The sequence below is a fragment of the Phalaenopsis equestris genome, unplaced genomic scaffold, assembly GCF_001263595.1.
Source record: "Phalaenopsis equestris unplaced genomic scaffold, ASM126359v1 Scaffold000002, whole genome shotgun sequence".
In the NCBI taxonomy this organism is placed as follows: domain Eukaryota; kingdom Viridiplantae; phylum Streptophyta; class Magnoliopsida; order Asparagales; family Orchidaceae; genus Phalaenopsis; species Phalaenopsis equestris.
The window spans coordinates 34,848,383-34,860,488 of NW_018164444.1; the positions used below are offsets into that span (position 1 = coordinate 34,848,383).

The 12,106-nt window shown below is 35.2% G+C and overlaps 1 protein-coding gene across 4 annotated transcripts in view; it reads right to left on the reverse strand.

Moving 5' to 3' along the window:
* Window positions 1-320: 320 nt before the first annotated feature.
* LOC110024470 overlaps window positions 321-12,106 on the reverse strand; it is a 27,636-nt gene continuing 15,850 nt past the window's right edge. For all 4 annotated transcript variants that reach the window (XM_020724465.1, XM_020724472.1, XM_020724479.1 and 1 more), the window contains one exon: window positions 321-690. In XM_020724465.1, coding sequence (XP_020580124.1) covers window positions 560-690 — 131 coding nt within the window. In that variant the 3' untranslated portion in view covers window positions 321-559. The remainder of the gene's footprint in view (window positions 691-12,106) is intronic.

The window sequence follows — 12,106 nt, forward strand, 5'->3', positions numbered from 1 at the left end:
AAATATATATATATATATATATATATATATATATACCTAGAAATGAACCAAACATATGTCAAAAGATCAATTTCAGCCTCCAAGCTTCCAAGAAAACATAAATTAAATAAAATTTTTAACAAAATACCATATTCGAACAATTTTGATACTCTTGTAGGAAAAGCATATGCAAGATCAATAAGTCTCATACCTCTTCATATTCTTTCAGCTTCTGCAATTTTTACGTCTAACCAACTGTTCTATTATTGAATGATAGAGAACAAATGGATGCTCGAGTGGCATAAGAAGAGAAGAATTTGTAGACAGCTAACTCGTCTGACTTAAGAAAGGTATATTCTATTAAAAAAGAATAAAAAAGCCGGTGGCACAATCTTTGATTAAAAGATCAAAACAAGTTGATCAACAATTCCAGGCTACAACAAAAATTATACTCTGAAAAACTTTCCCAATTGAGTGATCTATCCGAGCATTTGTGCAATGGATTTTTCTATCAGCTTAAAGTACAAAAATAATAATAAAGAGCTTCCCGCTGTAAAATAATATGTATATAATGGCTAAATTACGCAATAGGATTGGACCCAGGATTCATATCAATCTCTGTCCCACGAGCAGGTCTCCTTGACCTCCACTCGTGACAGCATTCCAACGCCAGACGAAGCGCGGTCCCTAATCCTAACACAATAAGCACACCTGCAAGGGCAGGCTCAATTCAGACTCTTTTCCAGCTCAAAAATTAAAATAAACAAGACAATCCCATTAAAAAAAAAAAAAAACAAAGGAGATTTACATACATACCACTCAATTCTTCCACTCAATTCTTACGTATTTCAATTCTTACGTATTTGCATATATATTACCTGAATAAAGTCACCGGTACTGCTCATAATATAAATGAAGGTATTCTTAGATGTGTTAATTTAGCGATGCGCTATATTTTTCACCAGCGAAGTTGCAATTAGGTCTTCCTAATGTTGGAAAAACACATATTTCTTTCAGATATTTTTAGCTCTCACGCGTCTTCAGCAAAATTACACACTATTCATCCAAGCTTTGAGAGTCTCAAAAACACAAAAAATAAAAATTAAAAGATTTGGTTCTTCACCATGGTTAGTTGTGTGGCAATGTTAACGATTGAACAAAGAGCACTTAAAAACTATACAAAGTTGTTTTTTTTTTTAATTTTTAAGTCATAAATAAGAATAATAGACTGTGAAACAACAATACTTGGTGTGGCACAGCCAAGCAGGCTGACATATGATTACAAATGAATGCAAGTTGTGAAATAATAATATTGTTGTATTTATGATTTTTATTGTAATTAGAGTTAATTTTATCTTTTGGCTTTATTTACTTGTATGCCTTAGTCCTCCTCTATAAAAGGGACTAGAGCTTATGAGAGTTATGGTGAGAAGTGTTCAATTGTAACCTCAAGCCTTTTTTTTTTTTTTCCTCTCATCCAGTGCTAGTGGAATCTCCCTCCCCGTGGATGTAAGCGAATCAATACAGCACCGAACCACATAAATATTTGTGTTTGATTGTTGTTGTGCGAATTTCTACGCTTCCGTATTATTTTCGCATAACAAATACTATTTACTCTCTCTCTCTCTCTCTCTCTCTCTCTCTTGTACCCTTTTCTCATCTCCCTCTTACAATCACTCTAAATTCAAAGAGAGCCAAGAAGTCCAACTCCCTGTTGAATTGGTTACAACGACATTTGGGAGTCTTCTTCAGTGTTATTTGGCTAAGCAGTTTTCTCTCCTTTTTTTTAGCCTTTCAAGAAGCTTAGTTTAGCAAAATACAACCCTGCTTTGCTTAAATTTCTAGATTCTTGGCTTGCCCTAAATCTACCATCCAAATCTAATGGAATATAAAAGAGAAGCACTTTCGTTTTTTCGCAATTGGGATTTTTTGTCAAACAAAGCTTGGGTCTTTCAAGTATGAACACTAGCCCTCTAGACCAACCCCTTCTGTTGCATACAAATATGTAATTGGAATTAAAAAAAGAAAAACTCAAAAAATAGAAAAAAGAAAAAAAGAGGTGAACAAGCAAACCATATGCTAATATTCTCTCAACTTATCTAAAAAAGGTGCACACCCTTCTTAAGACGAAAATTGCAATAGGACTAAATATGAAAACTATCACAAATAATTTGACTCGAAGGAGACTTTTGATGGCATTGAACCACAAGATGGAACACATGGACTTTGACTCCCAACACAAGGAGGAATCTAATCCTTTGGAGCTATTGGCCAGTGATTGTACTTAATTTTTTTCCAATTCAATCTTGACTTCTTTTGCCACCAAGCAATGTGTTGGGGAGTAGAGTGGAAAAGGCTCTTACCCTAAATATTCTATTCCAGAATAAAATCCTCTAAAACATTTGTTGTTGATTACGAGTGCTAAAATGAAGAAAGGTTTTTATAAAGAAGTTGATAGTTTCCGGATAATCTAGAATTGAAGGCTTCCATACACGTTTATAAATTGTGATGTTTTTTTTCATCTTCATCTACAGAAGAAAGTGAACGATCCATCTCTTCTTCAAGATGTGCTCCCTACATCTCTTTTACAATATGTATCCTCAAAGGGATAGAATTCACTACTTTAAAACCATAGTGAAGTGCCGTTAGCTCTTCAGCTAAAAAACATTCAAGCTCTTACAAGTTTAGTTTTTTATACACAAAATTCAAACAAAGATTACGTGTTTTATCTAAGTATTTTAGTTGAATTATTGTATTTCTATTATTAGTATACTATACATTATTTTGATTTTCATAGCAATATGATCATTTGTTAATTTAGAATTAAATAATTTTATCTTGTATATTTTTTTATCATAAACAGAAGTCCTAGGGTCATGTAACGGAAACAATTTAGTAAAATATAATAATAGGTATGCTTCTGCCTCTTAAACCATGCTCTTTAATTCTTCTCCTCCTCTTATTACTCCTCTCTCTTATTCCAACTTCAATTATTCAAAGCAGCGACAAATATTATGTTATCTCAAACTACATTGCAAATGCACTAGTTTTGATTCATGAATCCTACTTCGTTCAAAGCTTCCATATTGGAGAGAACAAAATAGCTATAAAAATGCAAGGAAAAATGGCCTCTTCTCCGTATCACACTTTGATAAAACATGCAGTGTTACATTTAATTCTATGAATGCCTCAATCAAAACCACAAACTTGCTTAAATAACAAGGCGAATTACGGGGGATCAGACCCTAGTCTGTCTGCTAGCTAGTATTGGGCGAAAAAAGAGTTTGATAGGAGAAAACTTCAACCATGATCTGAGAAGTACATCATAAGAGATAAAGCAGGCAATAATCGAAAGATCTTGATAGAAGACATGCGCCATGATTGGGAAGCAGAACATTGAGAAATAGAATCATCTTTATCTCAAAATTCATTTTAAGGAACATAATAAGGGATCATAATCAACAATCACCATCAAAAGATTAGAAGACAATAAGATCAGAAATGCAAGAGACTCCTTTTCAAATATTCATAAATCTTCAAATACGCAAACATCTTATAACTAGACCTTCTGTCCAAATTAAGAGATTTTAGAAAAATTGCCATTTAAAACAAGTAGCAAACGTGGATACTAATAAACTTGCCTGAAAAATAATGCACTCAAGACACAAGAGGACACCAGCCACTCCAACTTTCTCACTATGTATTGAAGGAGGAAGTGCGCAAGAAGAGGTGTGGGGGTGGCCTTTTCTCTCCAAAACCCAAAGGTTCTATTTGATTATTGAATGTAAATTTATTTTTCTTCACAATTTCATTTAAGTTGGTCGGATACAATGTGATTCTTAAGCAATTAGATTCACATAAAAATGTGGACAAATATGTCGTTTTTCGTTGATTTCTTTCATGATAGCAGTGATAAATGACAAGAAAAACATATCAAATTATCATTGAGACTCGCTGCACGAAAGCTAGAGTTTAATTTCAGTTTATATGTCTAGGTTTATATATTTTAATTTGTCATTTGTGTCTTTATGTTTTAGGATGACATACTTGTAATTTAGGGGAGTCCAACCATTATAAATAGCAATTTTTTATGTGGGCTGGTTAAAAAGCGGTTTCTAAACTTATGTTTGTTTCTCTTGGGAGGTTTTGGTCCCCATCCAAACCTAGCCCTACAACTATATCCTGGATTGGCTGCCCAGATGGTGCATAGTTATTATATTGCTCTTAATGTTATTCATGGTTTTTCCCGGTTCTTTCCACTATTCTTGCTGAAATCAGCAACTAACTCCCTTTAGCCAGCATCATTTTGGTATTAGAGCTAGGTTTCTTGCATCCAATCCTTCCCTGAACTGGCTAAGATCGTCTCTAGAATCTTAAAATTGGTTGGCGGATTGCGCTAAAGATTTTGTCAACCCAACTTGTGCAACATTGCTTCTTGATTCTTTCCTCCACATCCCTACACTGCTCTCTCTCAAATCTATCATCTATCATTGGCTGAACCAAGACTTCTTTATCCAGTCCAGCCGTATCCCTGTTGTCCTCGGGATTTACTCTCAGTTTTCTGCACTTTTCTCCTTCTCAGAACTCTCAACACAGTAGATTTCTGGTTATGTTGTTGACGGAAGATTTGAAGCAGCACTTGGCCGCTTCTCTGTGAATTCTGCTTAGTCAAACCAGTCCAGCATCATTTGAACCAAAGCAGTCTTTCTTTCTTGGGTTATTCTCTATTTTCTTCCATATTGTCCAACCACAAAGAACAAATTTTGTCCCTGTCAAGGGTTTCTTCTACTACTGTTGCAATTCCCTTTATGTCCGCAATTTCCTTTTTGTCCTTCTGTGGAAGGTTGATAGTTATTTATCTTGGGCTTCTTGATTCCAATCTTGCCCTGAATTCACAAACGAATTTCTATCCCTGCCTTCTTGATTCCCATTTCCAACTCTCTATCATGCCTCCACGTAATAACGTGTTGAGAAACAATCAAGAAGTGTCCATGGAGGATCCTTTGAGTGAAATGTAGCATATGCAGGAGAGACTTGCAGTATTGGAACAAAATAGTACAAAGGAACGCTCGGTGGCACACAACTATGAGGCAGTGGAAGAAGAAGGGGATGACAATCCTTTTCACCAAGCTTCTTCCAGCGAAGATGAGCAGCCCCTTTACACATGGAGGAAGGACAGACAACACAAAGCCATGAATCTTGGAATTAAGATAGATATTCCTGATTTTGAAGGACGTCAAGACCCGGATGAGTTTATCAATTGGTTGTACACCGTCGAAAGGATTGTTGAGCTCATAGAGGTGCCCCAACATTAAATTGTGAAGCTTGTTGCTACCAAGCCGAGGAAGAATGATTCCCTTTGGTGGGAAAACTTGAAGTGGACAAGGCAAAAAGAGGGACGATCCAAGATTACTATGTGGAATAAAATGAAAAAGGAATTGCAACAAAAATTTCTGCCGGATCACTATCGGCAAAAGGTTTTCATCCGTCTTCTTCATTTACACCAATAGGAGATCACACTACATGAATATGCGGCTAAATTTGAGCATCTTGGATTGAAATGCATTCTGTACAAACCAGAAGAACACACTATTACATGATTTTTGGGTGGTTTGAAGCCTTATATAGCCAATGTAGATCGGGTTCAACCTTATTGGTCACTCTGGGATATTTTTAACTTCGCTTTGAAGGCGGAACGACAACAAAAAGAGGGCAGGAACACCTATTTGCGTACTGCAAATAGCTGGACCAGCAGACTTCAACAAATTTGGCCATGCCAAAATACTGTCAGCTGACAGAAAAGAGGAAGGCAGATTTCAGTCCAAGATCCAACCTAGTGGAAATTCTGTTACTGAAGCGGGAAACAATCCAACTAATAGACGTTGCTCCAAATACAAAGGATTTGACCATATAGTAGCCAACTGCCCAAATTGCCATATCTTTCGCTTGGTGGAGAAGGGTGAACCTGAGACAGAAGATTCGTTAAAAGAGGAAGATGATAATTTGGCTAGTGAGCAGATAATACATGGAAAAAAAAAAGAAGAATTACTTTTAGTACGGCACCTTCTTAGTGTCGAGCAATCCTCCAACGAGAATTAGACGTGGCACAACATTTTTATGACTAGGTGCATCGTCCAAGATAAGGTGTGTAATCTTTTTATTGACAATGGGAGTTGCGAAAATATGGTGTCCTCTATCATGGTTGAAAAACTCGAGCTAGTTACCCAAGTTCACCAACATCTTTATCAACTTACTTGGACTAAAAGAGGATATGAAATTGAATTCACAAAGCACTGTTTGGTGCATTTCACCATCGGGAAAAGATTTCAAAAGAAAGTTCTATGTGACATCATCCAGTTCGATGCTTGCCACCACCTTGTAGGGAATCCTTGCAATATGACCACAAAACCATTCACGACAGTCATTTAAATACTTATTCCTTCATGGGCAATGGTATTCAAATTATCTTGGTTCCTATGCAAGAGAAGGTGCGGAAAAATTTGAAGGATTGTCAAGTTGAACCCAAACTTGAGGTGATGGAGGAAGAAGTTGAAGACTCATTCCAACAAGAAAATTGGATGGATCAAGATGAAAATCTATTTCATCAAGAAAACTCAAGTTTTGATGGGTTTGAAGATTCGATGTTGGACTCATCATCAATGCTCGTATAAGATGTGTATGAAAATGACTACTTTCGGCCTCTAATCATGGATATGCTCAAAAGGGAGGCTAGTTTTTCAGAGTGAAAAACTCTGAATATGCGGCTGACAGAAGAGTTGAGGATGAAAATTCAATGCTGGAAGGGATTTGCAGAGTGATCAAACTAGATGATATGTTGATTATGCTTATCTTAACCATCAACAACAGACTGATATATATGATCATATGGATTAGGCATCATTGCTTCGACAGCAACTAAGCTTGAAAGCTCGGTCACTATGGCCCTAAAATGAGACAAGTTGGATATTTTACAGCAAGAACTACACCTATTGTTCCTAGTTCTCAAGAAATTGATGTCAGGTAAATTGAGATGCTTTAATATTGGAGCTGGAAACCCCTTGATTCAGCTTCAACAGTGAAAATCTTAGAAGATGCTTAGATCACTCACCGAACTTGACCTACCTAGGGATTAGAGCGACTCGATCACTTTCAATATCTCCTAGTTGGCTACTCATTAACAATCTGATTCTGAGATTGCTTATTATGAGGGAACCTTGCCAATCCCAGGAGAATGACGCAAGAGCTAGAGTTTTAGTTCAGTTTAAATGTCAAGATTTATGTATTTTAGTTTGTTGTTTGTGTCATTATATTTTAGAATGACATACTTGTAATTAGAAGAGTCTAACCTTTATAAATAAGGGTTGTTTTGTGTGAGGTGGAAAAAAAGAGTTTTTAGACTTGTGCTTGTTTTCTCTCGAAGAATTTAGATCCATCCAAACCTTGGCCTGCAGCTATATCCCAAGATTGGTGCCCAGGTGGTGTTTAGGCTTTATCTTGTTCTTCATGTTATTCACGGTTTTTTCAAGCTTTCCACTATGCTTGTTGAAATCAGTAACCACCCCCATTTATTCAATATCACTCACATGTTCCCTAACTAATAGAAACAAAAAAACTCAAATTATCCTAAAGCAAACAAGAATAAAAGCACATTTTTTCACTAATTTTTTTTTCAACCAAACAAGTGTTAAAAAGCAATTTCAATTCAATGACTTTAACAAGTCCATTTTGATTTCTTTTTAATCTCCTCTTTTTCAATTATTTCAAGCCAAACAGAGCCAAAAAAAATATGCATTTTGGAATCTAGGTACCTCCTAGGTTTAGAACTAACCATATAGACCTAATCCACTCTTAAAGAAGTCCTACGGTCCAATAATCCAAAAATCTTTTGACCTAATCTCATCATCCCAAGCCTCTTCCCTTTCCTTATTGTGCTTGAGAGGAGAGAACAACTTAGCTTGGACAAGCACGAAAAGGACAGAATGCAAAGGAGAAGAAAGGATGTGAGGGAGGAAAAATAAGGGGGTTGATTGGTTGGTGGTTAAATGAAGCTAAGTCGGGTGAGATGGCATCATGGCAAGCTTAAGTTTGAAGAAGAGTTAAAATGTTTTGTTGGTCAAAAAGTAGGCCAAAGATAAGTAAAAACAATTGTTTGGTAGCATTGTAATATAAGATCATTCCCTAACTCATCATAGTGTTTAGATGTTGAAAAACAATGGTTGTTTTAGTGTAAGGATAATAACATTATAATTATTATTTCGAAAAGATTGCTTAATTATTTTGAAAACATAAGCTTATGAAAATATTATTTTTGATTACTTTGAAAAAAAAAGATAGATTATGACTGTAAAAATAATTAAGAAGAAACTTACTACCTTGATATTTGATTTTAGTTTAAATTAAATCTAAATCTATATTTTAGCCAGATAAACTATAAGCACATATAAAACAATCTTAAAATTGCATCACCCATAAAGTATAATGCGGGAAATAAGTACTCATGCGCATTATTCCAAAGCTGGAATATTTGTTTAAACTTAAGAAGATGAACATATTATTCCAAGGGCAACCAAATCTTGTATTACATTTACATAGGTATTGAAGATCTATGCAAATATGGTTGAACACGGTAAGTTAAAATAATTCCTAACAACGGTGTCTTGTGACAACAATCACGCACTCTTGATTAGCCGTCGTGATAATACATAGTACTTTCAATACAACCTCCTAAGCAGAGATAATGCTAAGAGGCTATCAAAATTTTGAGTGGACGAACTTATAAATAATAAAACTAAAATAAATGTTTGGGCTTGATACCGCGACAAGATAAAAAAGGAGATAAAATTACATAATAATATCAAAATGAACAGCACAAGCGCAATACACGTCACAACTAACAAACATGAAATATCAAAATTGAATATAGAAGTCATCATATTGGATAGTGGTGGACTCCATAGCTTGCTTTCAAGCACAAATAGGTCCCCAAATGAATAGCAAACCTATTATGTTGGAATAGACAATAAAGAACACAAGTTTAATGCTAACAGGATCGACATGAAGACTATAGAGAAGTTGCTAGCTCACTAACAAGCATGAATATAAATCATCTTGCAAGATTTGAAAATCGCAAAATTTGACAAAAAAGAAACATTAAAACCATCTACGAGCAAGGACAAAATTCAATATAATGGGCTCGAAGATAGTTGAGGGCTCGTTAGCAAGCATGAAAACTGCTTTATTGATTGTTCTACTTTTCAATAGATTACGGATTAAGTGTGAACATGTATATTTATGTTGAATGTTGAATACAAATTGAGAATGTCTTAATCGCCATCAAGCCCGCAACCCAAATGCACAAGCAAACAGAAAGTGAAATCAAAGGCTCATAATGAAACCTTGCATGCATCTCAATGACTGAAATATACTTGCAAACATTCAAACTTCTTTTAGGACTAAAACAACAGGAACTGAAATCAAAGGCTCAAAATGAAACCTTGCGTGCATCTCAATGACTGAAATATACTTGCAAGCATTCAAACTTCTGAATAATTTTAGGACTAAAACAAATTACTATGTTATTTTCAACTCAAATATATCCCATGAAAATTCATGCAGGACATTTGAAGTGCGTGCATCCACCTCAAAAGCATGGGTGCTCAATTAATTTTAAGTGTATTTAAGATGTGCACGTGTATCACAAAATAATATTTCCAATCATCAAAACACATGTAATTGTGACAAGCCCGTGGCTTGAAATTCCAAATTCCTACAAGTATATATTAATAAGTTTTAAATTTGTATGTGCTATATCGCTTATCTTAAATATTTAAATTTGAGCGCCTGAAAATATTGTGCGGGCAATAATAAAATTAAATTCAAAATCACCTCTATTTAAGAAGTTCACTGTCAAAATTAAAGCACACACGTGATCCGACAAATATGCTAAACTTCTGATCATTCGGTAAGAGAATGCTCTGAGATAAAGCATGAATTTAAGCAAAAGTATGGTGTAAATTATCTAAATTTTACAAAAAGGCTTTTTTCAAAAAATGAATGCAATATCATTAAACGATGCATGTTCTCTAGTAGGCTACATTACCTAGAGGGCAAGGTTATAAGTCTCACGTCGGCAAATTTGATCCTCCTTCTAACAAGGTTTGAGACTAGGCCCCCACTTAATCATTATGATACTCATTCTAATAAGGACTAGAGTTAGCAAGACTAAATTACAATTACCAAACTCGATCCTTCTTAGAAGAACTAGAGTTTATACTATTGATGCCCTAATAATTTTCAAGTGATGAATTTCAACTAAAATTGTAATCATGAGTAAGGTAAATGACACACCATAATAATTGGGCGTGTTGAAAATGAATCTCAAACTAAGGGATCTATCTATAAAATAAAAAACATTAAGCAATAAAATTTTAAAAATGTCATTTAAATAAAATACATCGCCAAAAAGCTACAAGCAATGTCCATCAACACTCCACAATAATTTTTGGAGATTGTCAATTTTGTAATTAGCATATATACTCATTTAAGTCAATATTGTATTAAGTAGATTGTTACATTCACACTCAAAATAATATTATGCTCTTAAGAACGACCCAAGTTCTTTGATCGTATGATTTGGTCAACCAGCTCCAAAAATAAAACGATTATGACCAAAACCCTCTAACTTATATTACGACTGTGGCTAAACTCATATATTCCCCAATTGTTTTTTTCCAATTTGAGTTATGAATAATGGAATATACCTGATAGGCAACAAAGTTCCTTATTAGCTAAGTTTGAATTTTGTCCCCTTGGACAAGCATTCACACTGAGTCTACAAAGTACCCTTGGATGAAACAACCCATGGCTATCGACATGGGCGGACTGCCTCATTTGACTGTATAGACTTAGGTCCATGGCAAGTGAAAATAACGAAACCATGAAATCTTAATGGATTCCCCCATCATTGGCTCTAAGCTCATAGTGATAAAATTATGCAATTTAAATATAAATTATTGCTAATATATGTTGGGCATTCAGGCCTCTAATAACTAGTCTTAATCAAAAGTTCTCTCTTGTTATCAAAAGAGATAATTAACTATAGGAGCTTGTTCTCATGAAAAATCTTGAACTCTGAATCTTTAAATTCTTATAAAATGAGAGTGAAATCTTTAAGTAGTGTCTTATCGACAATCTTTTCTGTCTTCTGAAAATTTAATCTAGAACACTCGTAAAACTCTCTATTCATCATTTTGAGTGAGGTCGGGGATTGAATTTTTGGAGCGCACAAGACGAAAATTCTGGATGAAACTTTTAATGAGAATTACAAAAGAATTTGTTGCCTAAAGAATGGATATAGAAGACCTCCAAAGTGTCGCACTATGTGGTCAAGCCACTTGTAGTTTGTGATTTATGTATAAAGTCCCAAAGAATGAGAGTGTTGACCACGAAATGAAAAAAAAAAAGAGAAAAAGGAAAATAAAAATAATTAATTAATTAATTAGTAATTACTTGATGGCATGAGGGAAGAGCACAGAGTAGTTCGGGCATGGGGGGCGCACTGAGAAGGAGACTAAGAAGGAGGAAACTGACCGAAGGCTTCAAGGGAGGAGACTAAGGCTTCAGGTTCTAGGGCAGTGACATTTGGTTTGTACGATCAGAAGGGAAAAAGTGGAAGAGCGAGAGGGGCTCGCAGCATAGGGATCTAGCGATACATTTGACGCGACAATAAGAAGGGAAATCGACTACGACAGTTTAGTCTACAATTGGGAAGAAGAGGGTTTTGGTGCAGGGAAGAATAAATTTCAAGACTCTGTAAAATGATTGAGGGATACTAAACGAGATTTTTGTTGCGTGATTTTCGGTCGGAGAGCACGAACCCGAGAAGCAGATTGTAATCAAAGAACAAAAAGAGTGAAATAAGCCAATACTCATAATAGTGAAGAAGTAGGGCCGTGAACAAGAAACACTGAGGAAATTCAAGTAAGGTTTTCACGTCTGTGAAGTTCGAACAAGAAGAACGTCGTGTGGATTTTGAACAGGTTGAAGACAAGGCTTCAACTCTTGCATGGTTTCAGTCAAACTAAACGAAGTGAGGAAGTGGGATGAAAGCAATTCGAATGAAAGAGTG